The sequence below is a fragment of the Trachemys scripta genome, chromosome 19, assembly GCF_013100865.1.
Source record: "Trachemys scripta elegans isolate TJP31775 chromosome 19, CAS_Tse_1.0, whole genome shotgun sequence".
NCBI lineage: Eukaryota > Metazoa > Chordata > Testudines > Emydidae > Trachemys > Trachemys scripta.
This window is the reverse complement of record NC_048316.1, coordinates 12,623,946-12,645,681: the sequence shown is the minus strand read 5'-3', so window position 1 is coordinate 12,645,681 and position 21,736 is coordinate 12,623,946. Positions and strand designations below refer to the sequence as shown.

General features: G+C 35.4%; 1 protein-coding gene across 8 annotated transcripts in view; it reads right to left on the bottom strand.

Moving 5' to 3' along the window:
- VPS13D (vacuolar protein sorting 13 homolog D) overlaps positions 1-21,736 on the bottom strand; it is a 195,243-nt gene that overhangs the window by 139,964 nt on the left and 33,543 nt on the right. For 5 of the 8 annotated variants that reach the window (XM_034753528.1, XM_034753531.1, XM_034753534.1 and 2 more), the window contains exons 22-36: positions 21,169-21,259; positions 19,976-20,102; positions 18,361-18,541; positions 16,375-16,557; positions 13,276-13,507; positions 11,879-12,089; positions 10,338-10,509; positions 9,028-9,140; positions 8,313-8,522; positions 5,099-5,364; positions 4,749-4,882; positions 3,051-3,206; positions 2,078-2,306; positions 1,149-1,223; positions 69-275 (exon numbers count right to left, since the gene is read on the bottom strand). In XM_034753528.1, coding sequence (XP_034609419.1) covers positions 69-275; positions 1,149-1,223; positions 2,078-2,306; positions 3,051-3,206; positions 4,749-4,882; positions 5,099-5,364; positions 8,313-8,522; positions 9,028-9,140; positions 10,338-10,509; positions 11,879-12,089; positions 13,276-13,507; positions 16,375-16,557; positions 18,361-18,541; positions 19,976-20,102; positions 21,169-21,259 — 2,587 coding nt within the window. The remainder of the gene's footprint in view (positions 1-68; positions 276-1,148; positions 1,224-2,077; positions 2,307-3,050; positions 3,207-4,748; positions 4,883-5,098; positions 5,365-8,312; positions 8,523-9,027; positions 9,141-10,337; positions 10,510-11,878; positions 12,090-13,275; positions 13,508-16,374; positions 16,558-18,360; positions 18,542-19,975; positions 20,103-21,168; positions 21,260-21,736) is intronic. The other 3 variants (XM_034753532.1, XM_034753533.1, XM_034753536.1) reach the window with 1 other exon arrangement.

Sequence of the window (21,736 nt, the reverse complement as noted above, 5' to 3'; positions counted from 1 at the left end):
AGTAGGTGGCCCAGAGGAATTCTTCAAATTAGTGAAGTAATTAGAGGACAATTAAGAAAAATACTCACGTGAAAAGGTTAACTCAGCTAGGGGAACATCACAGTCCATGCAGTCATCAATGAAACAAATGCATATGCTTTCTGCTTTAATCTCCACCCCAGAGATCAATTGAATCGGCACAGACCCCTGGCTATCTCGACGTCCAGAGGCTAGCGAAAGGGATTTCAAAGGTTCGGCATTCTTAAACAACCAACTTGCCGCTTTTTTCAACTGGCCTTAAAAGAAATAAGCAAACAATCAAGCCATTTGCTATGCACATTATTTCAATAAAACATATTCATACAAAATTACCCTGAAAAGGAATCAAATGAATTCCCAACAAAACCAAAAAGTTATAAGAAAATGTAGAAGTGGTATATTGTTTGTTTCATTTAAGGAAATGAAGGGAGATTAAGGTTATGAAATACAATGGCATTCTTTTTTATCAATACAAAGTGATCTTTTAAGGTGTCATACTGAGAAGCAACAAAATGTGACTGACTATAAATGAGAAGGAGAATGACAATGTTGAAGAAACAAACCAAAAGAGAATTTTGTGCCTTAAGCTTTAATTTCTTTTCCAGGTTTTGTGTGTAAAAATAAGTAAAGAAAGCAAACCATTTAACAAGAAGAAATGAAGAGCATGAAGATCAGTGTGTGTAACGGGGAAGTAGTAGGTGCAAGTGAGAAACATGTGCAACGTATTAACTGATGAGAATTTCTAGATTAAAAAAAAAATTAGGATGTGGTGGGAGAAAATATACTTGATTCATGTAACAGCTACAGGGAAACTGCAATCATGCTAAGTGGTAACTTGAATAAAAGACACTATGGTAATATATTTAAAGTAAGATTTATCATTCAGAGACAAACTCAAAAGGGAAGAATATTTAGGAGACAGGGAAGAACTAGCAGTAAGAGAATGAGAATATTTAAAGGATCTAGTTAAGAAGACTATTTTTTGATGACTGCAGGATGGAAAATAGCGACTTTCTATTTTGTCTATATATCAAATGACTGCTAATTTGTCTGTTTTGATGTATTAAAAGCCAGGCTCTAATTTACCAAAACTATAAATGCAAGTAATAGAAAAAATTATTTGGAATTACCTTGGCAAATCAAAAGAGCTTTACGACAATCATCCATACCAAATCCAAGTTCCTGAAGTCGAGCCAGCTGTACCTCTGTCATTAAAGAAACATTTAGCCAAACATTTGTCCACAATATGAATTAGTTGCTTTTCTTATTTTTTTTATTAAAATGAAATATATTATTGTTCAAAAATTAGTTTCCCTCTACAAGTGGATAAATGCTGAACAAATAAAAGATTTCTACTTAAAAACAACAACAAAGCATTAGGATTCAGGGATGCGTTTAGGCCAAACATTATATTTTGTTTAACGTTTGTGTGTTACAGCACAAGCTAGATCTCAATTCCAGTAGGATAATTTTAGCATATACACTTAATTTTATTCTGTACTAACTATTCTTTAGTCCATATATCCAATCCTTCTATGCTGTGGGGCATTCCTCATCTACTTTCACATCTCCCCCATAATGCCTAAGTACTGTAGTAGAGAAGACAGAGCCGATTTCACTCTTGTGTATTTCCTTGTTTGTGTTGAGTTATACTCCTAACTACACTCAAATTTTAGAAACAAACTTTAACAACAGTGAAATGTTGCTAGCGGGAAGGGAGAGGCTGGTGATGATTATTTTTAATTATAATTCTCAATAGAAACAATTTAAAAAGATAGTATTCCCCTGCAGTGATTGCAACTTAAGCATTATTGCAGTCTGCTGAAGTAGGAAGGCAAATACTGATTAAAATTGACTGAAGACTAACATTGACTATTCTATTTTCACATTACAAGCAGAATGAAAGTTTCATCACTACCTGATGGCATCCATCACCATATCAAATACTATATAATCAAGCTACAACCATCTGTTTTGTTAAAAATTACATCTGGCTTTACTCTGCAGAAGCCTCCTTAAGGCATGGAAAATGGCTTTAGTCTAATAGTTGAATGCATACCAAGAACAGGATCCAATACATGTTTAGATATGTCTCTGTTTTCAGATGTTGATGATGAGGTCTCATTTTCCCAAGATGAATTGGAAAGATTATTAGCAGCAGGGTCGGTATCCAAGACACAGGACTCAGGCACAGCAACACAGGTCTGCCCAGGGATGGACTTTGCAATGGCCAAAAACAGCTGAACATCATTATAGGATAGTCTGATGTCCAGTGCTTGTAACTGAATCTAAATGAAATTTAAAAATCCAATATGATTAAAGCTTTTAAACTGACTGTTTTTCATTCATTTCCCTTTTCAATGTTATATATTGTAGCAACACACTGCCAGGATGAAGGTAAGAATAACCATATCAAAATCAGATGTTTATATTCGTTTCAAAGCCTTCATACTAAAAATGCCAAGTTTCTGTCATTAACCAATAATGTAGTAATTTTAAATATCCAACTACAGGATAAACCATCTGAACATACTGAAGAACCCTAGATATTAGTATGCTCCTGTCCAGAAAGGGAGCAATCAAAATCCGCAATCAGGAGAGGTATTTTTGTTTGGATTTAAAGGGGGTGGGGAGAACTCTAAATGTATTTCCTACAAGCAAATGTTAATAAAGAAGATCTACAGAAAAATAAAGTTCTTCTTTTACTAAACTTATGGCCAAGACCCAAAAGCTACATTGGGACATCTCTTGCTATTTGTCACAAGTTATTTTTTCTCTACTGATCTCTGAAATTAATGTAGCTAATACCCCTAAAATTACCACCAGAAATCACTATCCGTACCACTAAAAATATGTTTCCAGGTTGTCTGCCTCCTCATTTTATTTTGAAAAACAATTTTGTCTTATTCTTTTCTTGTGTATATGACAAAGCAATATTCTGAATTCCCAAACGTGATGTACCAGTATAAAGTATTCTATATTATGATGACAATGCACATAAAATATATTTCAGTCACTTTCTTTGATCTTACCTCTAGAATGGGTGGGAAATCTTCACTATTGAATGCATCCAACAGTCCTGAGCCGCTAGGGTAGGACGAATTCCCTACAAGTTCCATTTGAATATGTACAGGATCAATGATGGACAGTGCTGTGTCCTGCTCATTTCCCAGTCGGCATGAAAAAACCTAAAGGATTGAAATGAGTGCAAATCAAAATGAAGGTCTCTCAACTCCCCTTTTTAGGGGTTATGGTATCTGTGGAGAGGGAGCAGATAATTAAAAATAGATTTGATAAAACCTAAGTCTTTCCCTTTTACTTTAATTCTTAAATTCATTGACACCATTTCATACAGAAACTATGTAAACTAAGAGCTCAAGATGATTATTATTTTAAAGATTTTTGTCTGAATTTAGGGCTTATGAAAGGGGGCTGAATTAAGGTCCTCTAGACACGGAAGTAATCTATGTCACCCACAAAACATGACAAAGACAATGGCAAGGCAAGCTTCCCCCCCAATACCCCACCAAAATGCCGGATTTATAGGAGCCACTTTGGGTAAGTGGGGGGTAGGCAAGAAATTGGCTCAGTATTCATGGCCCATTCAATTCTTGGTCTCTGTTGAAAATATCAACAAAGTGGCCAATTAGTGTCGATTGTAGTGGTGATTTTTTTCACATGGACATTTACCTACTGCAAAGTAGATTGAAACCAAACAATTTAAAGTATGCCACCAGTAGCCATCAGATAACTAACCAACAAGGAGTCCGGTGGCACCTTAAAGCCTAACATATTTATTTGGGCATAAGCTTTTGTGGGTAAAAAACCTCACTTCTTCAGAACTAACCCTCACTCCTCACGTGACCTGGATTTGAACCGGTGACCTAGATGAGAAAAGCTCTTATATCCACCCCACAGTTTAGTAAAGGTGTTTCAATCACAGTATTATTATGACAAAAAAAACTATTAGATTGGCAAAACACTTTCCAAATCCCAAGTCTGAAAGGAATCTCAAATACTTTATCCGACAGCATTTATGGGTCTTATATATAGGAATTTTATATATAATATTTTTAAAGAGGAATCACAAATCTATAACCCTCATTTATCTAGGGAATCAAAACTCAGATCAACTAGCTTCAAATCCAAAGGTTATATTTTATTCCGTGGTAAACAGTTGGAATCAGTGCTATTGCAAGGTTAGAAACATCCCCCAACCTCTCCAAAGCTAGTATGCAAACTAAATATATACAAATTAAAGATACAAAAGTTTCCTACTTCATATTATATATAGGTGTTCAGAAGTGAAATTTCCACAGGTATATATTAACAAAGCTTAACATAAAAATCAAAGACATACATAATCACTGAACACCTGAAAAAAAAAAAAAAACTGACCAATACCACTGCAGACAACAGTCCTTTGCAAATTCAAGTTTAAGGGTTAGCCCATTGAGAAGATGTACCTGACTGACAGTTTGGTGAGTTTCCAGCCAAGTACTCTAACACTGTGGCAGGAGCAGTGCAGAAATGGCCCTTTATACTGCAATAGGTTGAGAACATTTGATAAGGAAATTAAACAGGCTACGGTAACAAAGCACTTCAAAGACAATTTTTAATATATTCTATTTGTCACTGCATTTCAATCGAAGGTTTAATAGTAGAGCATTTTACTCCGTTAATCCAACATTAGAATAAATGCTTATAAAATCCAAAAAGTTTCATCTTACCTCAATGCCAAACAAACTACCGGAGAAAGGACGATCCACCAATTTGGGCTTGTATGTGAGGACAGTGGTTCCTTTCAGAATAATTGCATTGGTATCAAAACAAGACATATCTTCAACTACCACAAATTCCGTACCTGACCAAAATAAATGAAAAATACTTAATTGTGAAACTTGAAAACTTCATTTATACGGTTTTTAAAATTTTTAGTAGAGGATTCTTAATTATCCATCCACCAGGCACATGACTTTACTCTGCTCCAGCATTATTCTGAGGAATGTAAACTTGACAGCTCCTAAAGGCAAACAGTCTCTATTCTCATTTGTGTAAGCGTAAAACAGTATGTATTTACCTGTTACATTAATCTTGACTTCCAGCTGTTTTTCAGTAGTCACCTGGAGAGAAGAACGTTTTGTAACTACTCCACTCTTCACTGTTTTCGGAACTACAGTTGTTTCACAGCTAGAACTGCGTTGACGGGAAGAAGTCAGATTATCTTGCTTTTTAACATCACTGGGAGTATGTAGAAAGTCATGAACAAGCAGCAGCCAGTCAAATATTAAAAATACACGAAGGTTGTTCAAAACAACTGTGAAACAGGAGGAATCCTTAGTAGATCTAATAAAAAAAAAAAGAATAAGCGCTTGTATCATATCAATTTCACATGCCATAAAATCTGTTCTTTAGTTCTAGCATATGACTTTCCACCTTGAAATTAATTTTGATATTAAGGATCTATGTATCAGGTGAACAGGTAATATAGTGCATTTTATGTGAATAATCAGCTTATATGTAGTTTTCTGGAACTCTATTAGAGATTTTTTAAAAGTCTGTTTTTTACATCAGTAAGTTTGTGAGCTTGCTGTGTGCATGTAAACCTAACAAATCAAAAATCTTCAAAACTTTTATAAAAAGGAAAAACAAGGAACAATGGTATAAATAGGGGTCTTCATATAATTATAAATTAACTTATACAACCATCTTTACCACAATGAAAGTATTCTGTACATAACATATAATATGTGACAAGGTCAACTTTTAAATTGTAAATGGTATTTTTGACATCTGTTCAATATCACTTCTGATGTAGTGTGTGCGAAATTTAAACCTGGCTCAATGCCTCTTAAAAAGATTAGAAATACAATATGTCTCCTCTCACACACTGACCACATTTTGTAGCACAGGCAGCTTCTTGGTCATTCAGAAAAAATGCTACCCTAACTGAACTTTTTAGCACCACATTTTGAATATCCCTTCTGGAGGGACAGAAAATTTGACTTAATTATCTGGAATGTCAATTATATCTGGTCATGTTAAATGGAAAATATTTCAAGTATTTAAATACCCATGAATCTATTTTCGGACACATTCTGAACTATACAGTCCCTAAAGAACCATAATTCCTTTGTGAGAAGTGACATACATGCCCAGCCTGTAACAGTAAAATCCTTTCACCCTCACTGGTTCTTTGGGATATTTCCTAAGGCAAGACTATCACTTAACCCTGCAAAATCTTTTATCTAGTGCCAAGGAGATACTCAGCAATGAAAAAGTATAAAATAGATAGTATATAGATAGTTACTAATCATTTGCACTATATTTCATATGATGTGATCTCAACAAAGCTAAATCTTTAATGTTCAAACTAACTCCCCTTTTACACAAATACTAGGGTCAGTCATAACAATTTCATATGATTATATGAAGCACATTTGAAAATCTCCAGTATAACCATAATAATTGTTCTTGCTAAACATGTGTAGCTATTCTAAATTAGTTCAAATAAACCAGTGCACCCCTGGAAGAAGCAGAGGTGTACCGGGGGTACATCAAAGCATCTAGATATTTGACTAATTTTACAACAAGCTACATAAAAAGCACTAGTGAAGTCAGTACAAACTAAAATTTAATACAATGACTTGTTTATAATGCTCTGTATACTATACACTGAAATGTAAGTACATTTATATTCCAATTGATTTATTTTATAATTACATGGTAAAAATGAGAAAGTAAGCAATTTTTCAGTAAAAAAGTGTGCTGGGACACTTATATTTTTATGTCTGATTTTGTAAGCAAGTAGTTTTTTAATAAAGTGAAACTTGGGGGTATGCAAGATAAATTAGACTCCTGAAAGGGGTACAGTCGTCTGGAAAGATTGAGAGCCACTGAAATAGACAAAGCCATCAAATGTTCCTGATCCACTTTATTCTACACAGTTACAGTACAATATATTCCTTGAACCTATGTAACAAGTATTTATACTTACACAGGTACCTGTTACAGTCTTATAAGATACAGGCCTTCAAAAAGCTTATGTATCATGAACTGTTAATGCAATATACTACAAAAACTGGTATCCGTCTGTGTTCTCTACTGACTTTCATAAGAAGAGCTCAAAGTATTTTAGAAACATTAATTGAGCTGCACAAGACCACTCTGAGGTATCACACTAGTTTTACGAAGTGTGAAAGAGTTAGAGGTCAAATGACTTGTCCCAGTTCAGTCAGTGAGTCTGTGTCAGGACTCGGAATACATCACAAGAGTCTTACTTCCCTCTCCCTTCCTTTAACTAACGAGACAACACACACCCACTAATAAAAAATAATAAAAAGATGTTACATTTAGAACTCTAAATGTTACCATGTGCAAAATACATGCATTTTTCTTACATGGTTACATTATCATGAGGTACCTTCATTTCAATGAACATATAATTAGAATTGGACAACACAAACTTCTGATGCTTTCAAGCATTTCAAGAGTATTATATGAACCAAGACAGCAAGTGAAAGACCAATGCCCATTTACATGAGGGAGCATGGGGATTTATTGTTGAAATACGTTATGTAGATCAGGCGCCATTTCTGGATGTATTTAACTCCCCAAAAAAGGAAAGAGCGACATCTATTGGAAAGTTATTTTAACTGCAGGTGCACAATCCCTTTGAATAAAGCAACAGAGGGTCCTGTGGCACCTTTAAGACTAACAGAAGCATTGGAGCATAAGCTTTCATGGGTAAATGTCCACTTCATCAGACGCAAGAGTTGCTTAAAGGTGCCATAGGACCCTCTGTTGCTTTTTACAGATTCAGACTAACACGGCTACCCCTCTGACCTTTGAATAAAAATTCCATAATTTAAATACATATCATATATATGTATGTAGATATGTAATAGACTTCATTTGTAGGCAGGTAATTTTTAAAAAAATTACAAAATGTAAGAGTATAGAAGAGTTTATGATGAAGAAGAAATACTGATGTTCTCCGATTATAAAAGCCACTTCACCTTGAAATGTGTTAACTACTAACGTTAAACAATCTGTTCCATCTTGTCTTTAGCTGTGACACTCTGAATAAGTTTCCCAGACTTGAAGTAGAGCTCGGTGTAAGCTCAAAAGCTTATCTCTCTCACCAACAGAAGTTGGTCCAATAAAAGATATTACCTCACCCACCTTGTCTCTCTTGTTGACTAACATCACTATAACAACACTGAATACTTTTTTGTATCTATGCATTCATACGCCAATACGATATAAAGAAAAGAGCTCCTGGATTCACCTACCTGAAATGCAACTCAATCTGTATTGCTCCTTTATTACTACTGTTCTTTGATGACTGAAAGATGCAGTTGAACACATTGGGCATGCCTAGGGTTGTCTTCTGCCCAGCATAACGAGTGTCAAATGCCATCATAGAATGTGAAACCAAGTTAACAGATTTTGTTTGATTTGAGAAACTCTCAAAAAGCAACTTGGATTTCTTAAAGTCAAACCTGGCAGATTTAAATGAAAAGAAAAATAATTAAATTTTTTTTAGACTCTTTCTACATAAACTCCTACAAAAAAGAAGAGCCATAGAATCTCAAGTGTCTATGAAATGCAGACGTGACTTCTGTTTTTAAGTATTATCCTGAAAGTCCTTCAACTCCCAAACTGCATGGAATCCCATCTGTCTTGGAAGGATAATGGGCTGAGTCAACCCATCTGGAATTTCAACCCTTGGGTTTTTCACGCAAAGCCCAACTATTAGGAGACTGTTCTTATTCCAAAATACAACTTGGGAGAGGTGAGGAAATTAAGAGGTTTAGAGTAATATAATACTTGCCCATCAAACCATCTAATTCAGACTCCATCTAGCTTATGCATTCTGTACAAATATTTAAGTATCAATTTGTATAATAAATCAGCATAACATTGTGATATGAAGGAAATAAAGTAAGAAAATTATTACACTTAGTAAGCATTAATTCAGACTAAAAGCAGCAGTCAAAGCCATACCTGGCTAATGAGCTGAGTCCATCCTTTCCTTTAGGTTCAACCAGTTCCAGACTCACATTAACCATGTCAATAAGGAACGACATACAGGTATACACTTCTCCACTCAGCACAGTCTGAAAACGGAAAACACCAAGATTCCCCATAACACACCTGGGTTATTTCAGATCCTTGATTTAAGAATTTTCTAAGGAGCAAAATAAGCAAACATTTATGAGGCCATATACAGTGTTTTCTCAACTAAACTTGATTAACGTACTTCAGAAAAGTTAAAGTTTACAACAACTGTAACCACAAACTAGAACAAATGTAATTCAGTTTCACGGTAATGTCAACTAACCTGTTCTATTGGTTTTATAAAAAAGAATAATTTCAAATTCCTTCCATAATGAACATAATTTTGTTGCCTGTGAAACAAAATCATTTATTTATTTTAAATAAAGTACTCTCCGTGTCAGGCTTTTCACCAAAGCCCTAAAGGAAACAACAACCCAACTACATTTTCAATTCCAATTAATTCCCTTCCCTGGAAGCTTTAAATTTAATCTCAAGTACTAATCAAATGATTAACTAGTTAAGGATGCGCTTTTTAAAAATAAACACTTATACGGTGCACATATTAGTACCAGGAAGGATTCACGCAGCCTTGTCTAAAATCTTTGGGGAACCCTGCATGTTCTTGGTAATTTTTCAAAAATGTAAATTTGCCTTCATGGATCAGTGTGCTGTGGAGACAGTACTCGGGATCCCCACAAGGAACAAAGATTAAATTTGTTATTCAGCTCCTCCTTCCAACAGCTAACGACAAATACTGATTCATTCCAGATGGCGTGCTGTCCGGTCTTTCTGGAAGGATGGTATTTGATGCTGTGCCTAATGAGTAGGGGACATTCAGGACTCTGCTACAAGGCATCTAAGAAAAACCACACTAGAGTTTTCACTAAAACTCAGTTTTCATGTTTGTTATAATATTGAACACTATTTTTTTTTCTTTTAAATCAGCAAGCCTGTTTAAATGCCACTACCATCCATGGTCAATTACTACTGTTCATAATCTCTTTTCAAAACCATCTCTGAAACAAGCAGTGACAATAGCAGGTTATGATAGAAATGACACACATGCTCCCCTTTATTCCTCTATTTGCTCCTGAGACAACAGAGAATTCCCAAACACATTCAAACAGAGAGCTTCACAACCACCAGTGTTCTTCCACTAAAACTTTTACCTACCAGTGAAACAGTGTCTTTTAACAAACTCTAGACAGGATTTTTTTGCACGTTTTTAATCTAATAGAACTCAAAGTTTCTCTCACATGAATTCTTGGATCCTGCAGATCATAAGGTCGCATAAACTCTTCTATAGGTTCCCCAAGGTTATTCTCCAATAGTCCTCGGATCAATTTATATTTATTCAGATCCAGAGAGCAATGGACTGATGACAGATTGCCATGAATTGATATGTCTGGAACTGCATGACTCATCTCCCTACAAAAGAGAAAGAATCTATGTCATAAAACCGTCAATTGCAATGCCTACTGCCCGGGAAAACAAACAACAAATTATCTAACAGAAAACAGTTCCACCTCCCTGACTGAACTGCAGTATCTCTCATCCAGATATGGGTTTCAATGGTATATGAGAAGATGGCAGATATTCTTCCATCCAAGACATATCACCAATTTAAGTGACAAATCATAGACTCATTGTGTTTAAGTGTTTTACGGTAAAATTTTCAAAAGCACCTAAAGGACTTAAGTGCTGAAGTCTCATTGAAAGTCAATGGGTCTGACTGAAGCACCTAAGTCACTTAAGAGCTTTTGAAAATTTTACTTTAAGCCTAAAAATTAGCTAAGTTCTTGACTACTTTCTAGATAAATATAAAATTATAGAATTATAGATGTTCAAGAAAATGCCTAAAGCTTTTTTTAAAAACACTTATTAAAAAACGCAAAATGCTAACGCTTAATACTACCCCCGCTTCAAGTGTTTAGTACTTTGCACATTGCTCCCACTTCCATGGTTTAGGGGGTGGGATTTGCTAAGGGCCTTGTGCCTGTACGAATGGGTTTCTGACCATCAGATGATTGGGGCTGAGTGAGGATTCTTGTTTGGAATAATTCCTAATTGGCCCTACCTCTGCACTGCTGGGAGCTTTCTTGAAATACCCTCTAACTCCTTCCACTCAGGCTTAGAACCAGCTGATGGAAAGCAGAGTGCATTGGAAGAACAGGCCAGGAAAAACAAATAGGAGGTCAGAGTGGAACCAATGGAGGGAAAGGGTAATTAAAACCACTTCTGCAGTAGGAAGGAAAGTTAGTTGAGAGGGTAAGAGTAAGAGAGAAGTGGAGTTTCTGCTGATGGGAAAAGGGGGGGGGGGAGAGAGCAGGAGAGGATTGGGAGAAGGGTTCATTGGGCAAGCTAGAAACTTCAGTGAAAGATAGCATACTCAGCCTAAGAGCTCTTAAGTGGAGTATGGAGCCTTTTGTGATAAGTGGCCTGTTTTTCAGAGATACTAAGCATTCAATCATTCCAACTGAAGTCAATGCCAAATGCAGGTACTCTGCACCTCTGAAAAATCAAGGAACATATTTAGGTGCCTCAATATAGATTTAAGTACTTAATCCTAGGGATCTAAATTTGATTTTTTTGTCCTTATTTTCAAATACATGTCAAAAACTATAGTGTGAAGTGCTTCTTATCATATTTACTTATAAACTGCTGGGCTGTGTAACATGGGTAGCAATATTTCAAAATATCAGTAAAGATAGGGGGAAATCTAAATTTGTTGTGGAATTAACAATATACATTAAACCATAGTATAGAGTATGAAATTATCCAGATAACTATAACTCACTTGTCTAAGTTTCTCTCTACTTGCAGCTTCAATCCAAAAGGTTCTGTTAAGAGACTTCCTCCTGTCTGCCTGACAAAGTAGGAAGGGAAGGTCAGATCTGCACTGGTGTCCTCCATAGCCTTAGAATACTCTCTAGAGTATCTCTCTGCAGCAAAGATGTCCATGTTCTGCAGATCAACCACAATGCAGTCTAACAGGCAGATATGATCCTCTGTAAGAAGATACAAGATTCATATATCAAGCAAGATCAAACATTCTGAAGTAATAAAACCACCGATTTTATTGCAAAAGAAAGTTGACTTTATTATGGAAATAATTCTGTTCTGTTTATGTTCTTATGCTGCTGCCTCCAACACCGTGGCATTTGATGCACATAAGCATTAACTCATAGGTATTATACCATGAATTCCTCAATTATGTGGGTGCAGAATGTGTCATGGAATCCACTTCATGCAACAAAATTGTGCATCAGAATTAAATTTTCATGTTTAGGCAAAAGTTAGGTTTCTAATCCTTGTGACTGCAAACAACCTTAAAAACACGAATCGTGTAGTAACATCTTTGAGTTTCCAGACAAAGGGGGCGGGGGGGAGGGAGAAGAGGGGGAAGCCACCTTGCAAACTTCCTCACTCTTCTCAATAAGTTGTTAATTCTGAAAACCTAAAAACAAAATGTACAGATCAACATTGTTAATTATATCACTGCTGATCATTTAAAGCTCAACCTAATTCCCACTGAAGACAATAGAAATACTTCCACTGACTTCAATGGGAGTTGGATTGAACACTGTTAACTAACTCATGCCCTCAAATCTAAACTGCTTATTACTCATTCTCAGAAACCAAAATCCCAAATGTCAACTACTCTGCCGCCCAAACCTTCAGCTTTCTCCTTCCTCTATAATGAAGTTATCTCCTGGCAATACAAAAACCTGTGGCCTGAAAATATGGGAGAGCATACAATAAATTGAATATCAAAACAAACAACATAGGACCTAATTTACTGGGCACATTTTGAGTTTTCATATTTCATTAAAATCTCATTTTTTAAAATCTTAAATGAAACCTTAGATTTTGAAGTACAACTCTGTGGGCAAGCAGTGGATAGGGAAATCTATCTAGGTTTTTTTCACCATGGCACTCAAATGCCTCTCTCTTCTGTTCCTAGGCTTCTGTTATCAATGGTATTATGCTACAGTGAAATGAAATTTAATTACAAACTATACAAAAAGAAAGGACAGACATTCCTACACCCTTCACATGAACAGTAGCAGACAGAAAGGTCAACCCTAAAACCATGACGTAACCATGCCATATAAGGTATCTCCTAGACTAAAATGAATAATTGACATTAAAAGGAGGAAAAGTTAAGTAGATGTTCTATTATCTCTCCCGTACCTGGACTGTCAGGGATTTGTGCAACAGGTGATTTTGGTGGTTGTCCTTGCTGCTTAGTCAATGTACTCAGTCCAGACTCATTTTTCAGATTCAGAATATTTGTTCCAGAAGATGATTTCATGAATAACCCTTCTTTCGGGTTCATGACCCCCTTAGAGTCATCTGCATTTGTTGTTTTCTTTATGCTGTGTTTTGGGGTTCCCAGTGGTGAAGAAAATGGAACAGAATCCTGCTAAGAAAAGGAATACAGTCATTTACAATAGAGACTGGACTTCTAATTTTAAAACAGATTAATACATACAGTATTCATGAAGAATTTTCTAAAAAGTATAAAGGGTGGAAGCTGTAATATAACCACTAACCATAAACAAAGTCATCTATTTGGGGGGAAAAAAGTCACTCAAAATTGTGGCCCACCTTAAATATTATAACAGATCCAAGATGAAGTCAAGTGATCAGACATGAGCTCTTTGCCCCTACTTGTAAAAAATCTCTTAATTTTTCACTACAACAAGATTTACAGTGTAATACATTTAGAAAAATAGGAGAGAAAAATCTACACAGATATTAATTTTTTTTAAAGTTTCAGAAAAATATTTCATTACAAATTATTATTATTACGGGGGTTGTATTTTGGATATTTCTGATATAGCTGGAAGTGTCAGACTGCATACATTTTATGATCAATTTTGTGCTAATTGTTTTCAGGCCTTTGCTCACTTGGGTAAAATGATGACTGCTATAGATTCAAAAAAAAAAAAAAAAATCTAACAGCATAGTAACTACTCCTCAATCATATTCCTCAGATGAGGAATACTGTGAACAGAAAATTACTACAAAAATCATAATTTATTCATTTAATTATAGAAATGTTAAAAATGGTGCCTTTCTATATGCTCTAGGCACCTTTGACATGATATAAAAATGCATCCTAAATGCAGCAAAACAATTTAAGGTAACTCCCCACTAGTAAACACCTTAAAATGCCAAATCTCTTTGCCGCAGAATAATTTCTCATCTCTACAATTACAATTCCCCAGAACCAAGAGGAGCTTTGTTTATGTTTGTGTTTAGTTATACCTTTTCTTCACTCAGACTGTAGAAGTTTCATGCACTAAAGTTTTCCATCTTCAAAAGACAGCATGTAACATCAGAGGGTTGCAAGGGACCTACTATTCAAATCTACATGAAAGGTTGTTTGTTTTTTAATTTGTCTGGGTTTTCTGAACAGTGGGAAATGAACTAAAAATATGTTAATGTTATGGGGTCTATTTCCCCCCTTTAATGCTTGTATACTTCTCACTGAACGCTACTGGGGTTACACACCTTCTGTATACCCCAAATCCAATTCAAAGTTATCTTTGTGGGCTTGGGGGTTTGTTTTTTTTTTGTTTTGTTTTTTTTTTGTTTTTTTTTTTTTAAACACACCCCTTAGATTTAACATTTTACCTGCCTGAGCTAATCACCACCTATTTTCCCCATTTGCTTCAGTAGTCTTGGATTTCTCACTTTCCTGACCCTACAGTGCTACTACTAGAATTTGCTCTTTCAGTTTTGTACTGTATTTGAGATGTTACAGAATACCACCCCCATTCATAAGCCATTAATTTCCATATCTTTAAATTTTCCCTCAAAACCTTCCTTTTAGCTTTAAATTAGGAATTTTTCTAGCTGTAAAGTTTAAGGCATTTTGGACAGGATTCTTTATATGCAACTTTCATCATATTCCTAATTAATAAAAAAAAGTTAAAGAAAGAACATGCAACCCAAAAATCATAACACAACACCCATGAATCCACAAAGTTACGTAAAAAATCCAAACATGGTCATCTTCAGGCATGTGTGAAAAACTTAAAGGAGAAATAAGTGTAAGAACACTGCAAAATAAACTCAAAGCCAATCCTTATGGAATTCTACAAAATCACTGCAACAAAAAAAAATATGCACCTTTAATATATAAACTATTTTTTTTATATTATGTGAATAAGTGCTGAATTCCACAATGATCTTTTTTCTTTAAATGAACACCTAATACCTCTGCAAAGATGTATTAATACCTCACATAAAATGGGATCCTCGTATGCACTGCTTTGCAAAATCAAATCCTCAAAAACAAATTAGGGGCAGGGGGAAAAATTTTCAATTAAAGGCCACAAATGATACACATCTTCTATTATTCAACATTTATTAATACAACTGCTTATGCAAAAAGTTCAAGAGGTTGACCTTCACACAGCTTCTCCTTAATCCCCAAATATTAATGTAAATCCCATTTTAATCTGTTAATGCAGCAACACTGCAGTGTGTTAATTCTCCATTAGAATTTCATTATCACCTTGTAGTAGACACATCTCACATTCCCTAATGGCCATCTCAGCCACAGTTTGGGGAAGAAATGAGGATAAAGGATCAGAGGCATCAAGCATCCCGAAAGCAAGGGATCGATCTCAGTTTGCTACTAGTCCACTGTCCAAACCAGAGGAACAACATTTTTGAACATCAGTAGAAGGGGGAACAGTGTCTGACCAACAGTTCATTTTGGTGCCGTAATCTCAGTCTGTCAGCCCTTTTCCATTTCTCCTGCCAAATGCTGCTTTCTATAAGAAACTGATCCCAAACAACCTACTTCGGAGGTAGAGACGGAATAGGAGGGTTCCACATACATTCCCTTACACAAATTACATTGCTGCCCTTCTCAGTATTAGTCTCGCTTAATTTTGCTCCCCAGCAAAGAACATATGCTTGGCTTTGTTAAAGGGGATGGGGAGGAAGGAGAAAATACATCACACCACTTCTGCTCTCAAACTCCTGGCTTATCAAGCATGTTCTAGTTATTCTTGGAGATCTAGCCATACTTTTCTCTACTGACCCAAGAGGAATTTTGTTTGACTTATGACTCCGATCCTGACATTAATGACTAATTATTGGAAGAGGACTGGCAGCTGCACAAAGGAATTGATGGACTTCTTGTACATCTCATTCAATATTCTGGCAATTTTATTAGCAGCAAAACAGCTAAGATTGTAATGCAAAATAATATAAACATCAATAGGAGATATTCTTTCAGTTCAGAAAGATAATATACAAAATTGTTCTTACCTTGTCTTTTAATGAGAAGGTACCTGGGCTGCCTGCAAAGAGAAACCTGTTCTTGACTTTTAGTTTACCAAGATTAGCCACAATAAGATTGTTAGACTTGGAGCTTTCAGGGATAAGCAGGACAGGAGCACCAGCTTCAATGTCAAGAAAAACTCGGGAGGTTCGCTGTGCCTGATCTCTCACCTGGTGGAATAAACATCCAATTTAAAAGATACTTTGAAGTGCCACAGAATAATTTACCAAGATGTAGTCATTTCTGGTAATCCTGTAACACCACTGGTCATTTTTGTAATCTCTCTTTATATAAACTTTTTAAAGGTAAGATTTATTTCTACTGCTTCTAACATCTAATATGAAATAGCTTCCTCCTATTACGGCTCTTGACTGTTATATTATTAAAATACATTCAGAGGCAGTGCAATTAAAAATTGGCTCGTTTACTGACAAATGCTGATAACAGCTAACATTTATATTAATTTAAGACCAAATATATAGATGGACAGAAATCTGAGAAACCTCTAAATTTTCTCCCAACCTACAATAGTGAATTCTTGTTTAAACTATAGAGAAACAGATGACTGGTTTGGAAAGAAAGGGCTGCAACAAACACTGAAAACAAGCCAGAAGTCATGTTGAAGACAAGAAAAGTAAAGCATAAAACGTTTTACTGTCCCAGCCAAACTAAAGTATGTATTAATATGGTACACTGAAGTAAAATTGAACTATATAAAAAAAAAATCAACTTCAGTTTACCTACAAATTGTTGTTTACAGTCATCCCAAATTGAAAGGAAGTACATAATCACATCTGTAAATCATTACAGCTGACAACACTTTTCATCAGCTCTTTATTAGTGAAAACACATTAGGCTGAAATTTGATCAGCATATGAAAGAGTTTTTACCCATCTACTTCAAATCAGCCTAATTAAACCAACTAGGATTAAGGATTCCAGAAATAATCAGGCATTCTTTGCAACACACAGAAGTACCAATCTAAATTCAGAAAATAGGGAATTTGAGCCAGCATTTACTGTTTCACCTTCAGAGTTTACCCTTACAGTCAGACAAAAGCACAATATAAATCAATCCCCTTCCTCCCAGAGGCCAGTGAAAAACAAATTAACCATATGTAATCTCTCTTCATTTCCTGACACAAATAAATAAGCTCCACAAATACATGTATAAAAATGCCAAATAAGAAGCCATGAGACATTCTTTATACAAAATCCAAAATTCTCATGTATTCGTCATAATCAAAAGATGTGCTATGAAAATGGCTGTTTCTTCCAATAGAACTCCAAGATGTTTGTATATTTTCAGAGTATTGGTCCATTACATTTCTGAAAAAATATTGAAATTACTAAAATAATATTCAGTCATCTAGTAAATAAGACCCAGATACAGTAAGGATTAACTTTCACTGTTAGAGTGAGAACAATTTAGGATTTCATATATTACAAACTGAAAAGATCAATTAGACCATCAAATCCATTCCACTGCAAAGCTGGGATACATTTTCCTGATAAATTCACCAATTAGAACTTCCATATGAGATCGATGATTTTATTTATCATAATACAGATGTGACCCACAGGATAGCTGGTAGCAGACTGATTGATCTTCATTTCTTGGCCCCAATCATACAACACGGGTCAAGATTGCAAAAGGTTATATGCCATCATATCACAGGGATTAGTATACACTGACATGCCTGACTAATGTACACTGACACATGCCCCATTTAAAATGTAATTTGGGGGAGAGGGGCAATCAGAAATGGTTTCCAGTAAATAAAATCCCTCATAACATCTAATATGTTAACAGTGTTATGCATCTCCTGCAATACTGGGAAATCAAACCTCATTACAGCCTAATACTTCTCAAGTTACTATGAGACGATGCGGTAAAACAAAGTGCATGCCGTATTTCAACGACCAGGCATGTCTACACTGTAGAAAGAAATGTTTAAAAAAAAAAAAACATACTGTTTGTCCTTCAATTGCTGCTCTCTGGCGCCCCAGAACATCCTGAAGCTGAGTGAAATGTTGGATGAAAGACACCACCTCCGCCTGAAAGCGCTGAGTATGCACATACTGAACTGATGCCATCCGCAAGCTGACACGAATATCATACTCTCTTTGTAGCAAAGGGTCAGGTCGCCCATATCTGTGATAAAAAATAAAATATTGAAGATAATAAAAAAAATTTAAAAACCCCTACATTTTACATTCACTCACAATTGAGCAGCAACATTTGCAAATTCTGTTTCAATGAAAAGTTACAATTTTAACTTTAACAATACCTTACACTTGCACAATTAAAAACTGAACTTAGAGCACAATTTGAAAGAATAAATTCTTAATTAAATCCACGCATGTATAAATACCACTGTGATTAAATTAAGCTAGCAGAAAAAAATGAAATTCTGAGTTTTGACTGCTACTTTATCTTTAACTTAGTAGGTCATAGATCCAGATATCCAGAACCATGATATTTTATATCTCAAATACTGTATTATGTGTTACAATACTTCAGTCATAAGTGACGGTAAAAAAAGAGAGAAGAACATTCAACTCTGAATTTCAATGTGTTCTGTTGATTTAAGTTAATCTTAATGCTGTCTGAACAATTTTTAAATCTACTTATTTTCTAATGACAGAATACGAAGAAAAGACAGCACAAAATGACATTTACATTGAGCACAACAAGCTTTAGGAAGTACATAAGGTTGAAAAAGCCTAAGTCTAAAATCTAAGTGAGACCAGTGGAAACGAACTTATTGCAGTTCAAAAATGGGATAATTTATAATGAATGGGAAGTTTTGAGGACACAAAAAAACCCAAATGTCATTAGAATAGTTCAGATTTTTATCATAACACTAGCTGATCCCCCTAAAGGGTCAAGGGCTGCTGGAATTGTGACCTAAAGGAGGTCCCCTCGCCTCTCCCACATATCTTCCCTTCTCACTTCCTCATTTATATATGCTCTGCAGCCTGCCACTACAAAAATATTCCATCCTTTAGAGGACACCACCCACGCAGTCCTAGGCTAAACCTAAAGAGGACCATGGGGTTGCCAGTATATACTTTTCATGGGTCTGATGCAGAGTTCCTTAAAATGAGAATTTTGCCCAATATGTCAATGGGAGCTTTGTCTTTGTAAAGAAGTCATGATGGGGTCTAGTGTGTTTATCTACACAACATGCTGCTTTCTAAAGTTTAAAAGTTAACCTTTGCTCTAATAATAATAAAATCTTTGTTTAACATTAGTTGTATCAAATGACACAAAACTGTTTAGTTTAAAAAAACAAGTGCTATTTTATTTAGGGAAAGGTCAAACTTCTTTTTGTTTTTCAAATCACTCTTGACAGAACCATGAGCAACATTTTTAAATAATTCCTTCCCTGCTGTGTGTTGACATCCATCAATTAAAATTACCAGTCAAATCCCAAAAAAAAGAGTTTAACAGATACAAGAGTAAAATTTTAACATCACAGGCTTTCAAGATAGAGCTCTTTATAAGCTGAACATTCTAATGTTTGATATTTTGTTTTAATAACCTGCTAAACATTGTGCAACAACAAAATGTTCCATTTCATACTTGTAAGTTTGGAAAATGAGTGCCTCTTCACCACTTGTAGTGAAACGTTCTCTGTAAAGCTCTCCATGAGAGGTAAGATCGCTTAGGGACAGGCTTCCAATGCTTCCCTGTAGGGCTATATCTCCATCTACAAAACAAAAGAAAGACCATTTATTATCTACCTTTGAGGACATTAATATTAAATAACTTTCTGCAGTAAATCCCTTGTTACCATACAACAGGCTTACCTTTACTGGGATAACCTAGACCTTTAACAGACTATTCAACAAAAGAGATGGGAAAACACAAAATCTCACATTCCAAAAATCAAAGCAAATCACTCCTACAAGTAAAATAAAAAGATTGTACTAATCTAAACAATTTATGTTGCCAAAAATAAGGTTTGCATATGTAGTCTAATCATTATATTTCAACCCCATGCCTAAAAATTGAGATGTACACATTCTGAAAAGTAAACAAAAATCAATGTCACTTTTTTATAAAACAGAACAAAAAAGGTTTCAAAAACTAAACAGATTTAGATCCTAGCTGATCTCAGCACCAAGAATTAAGTGTTCAGTGTGCTACAAGTGATGCAAAAGTTCCAAAAAGAGGTTGTTGGGAGATTAATCCTCCAAACCTAGCACCCTATTATGCACAACACGCTGGAAATTAACTTTAAAATATGACAATACACATGTCTGGATGGGGTTAATTTATAAGACTGGAAAAGAATGGCTGCAAGACTGTTTAAACAGAATAGTTGTGCACAACAACCATCTTTCATTTATATAAAGGTTTAGAAAAAACTAGGCTGGTAGAATATAAATTGTCATTTACAGAAAATGAACTGGTTCTATACTCTTGTGGAACCTCCAACTACTGGGAGTTACTTAATCTCTAAACCCCTTGATTTGAAACAGTAAGCCCTGTAGCTTTCAGTCTTAAGAGGGTATTCCTATTTCAGTGTTTACAGGGAACACCATGTGACACAGGACAAGTCAGGTGTGGAAAAACACTGCGAGCTACCTGATGCAGTGATTTAATCAACACCAATTAACCGCTGAAAGTCTGCATTAAAATTTGCCTGTTCTGACAAGCAAAAACAAACTCCCAGTAAAGGAAAACCAGTTCAAGACACTATTCCAATGCAGTGATTCCTCTCATTCTAAATTGTATGCATTTTTTAAATATTAACTACCACCTATACTCACCAATCATTTCCAGATATGTGACAAGTTTTGACACATTAGCTTTAGCTAGCTCACTGGTTGTCTGATTCAACACTAAGGATAGGGAATGAACCTGGTCAAGCAAAAAGAAACAGATTAGTAGTATGTAATATGATCACATAACTGGAACCAACTTTGAACTGATCTAAAGAAGGGGGAGGTAAAGACCCTCTTTCTCTCTGTTTTGAAAACAAAAACTCAATTTTAAGAGCGAGAACATTTGCCTTTAACACCCATATCGTTCCCTTCACAGCCTCCACACAACAAGACTATCTTCCTTGCCTGCCTTTCTGATGATCTGAACCCCCTCTTGGAATCCCTCATCGTCATTCATTTCTCCATTGCATAAAGTTCAAGGTTTTTGTCCTTACTGTCAAGGTCCTTCACAACTCTGCCCATCCTTCCACATCTGCTAGTCTCTTGCTGCATTGTCCACTCTTCCAATAATAGTCTGAACCACCCATTTTTCCATTTCTCCCACAGCTGCCTTTGCACTTTCCTCCAAGTACCCAATATACGTGGAACGTCCAACTGAACTAGTCTCTAAGTC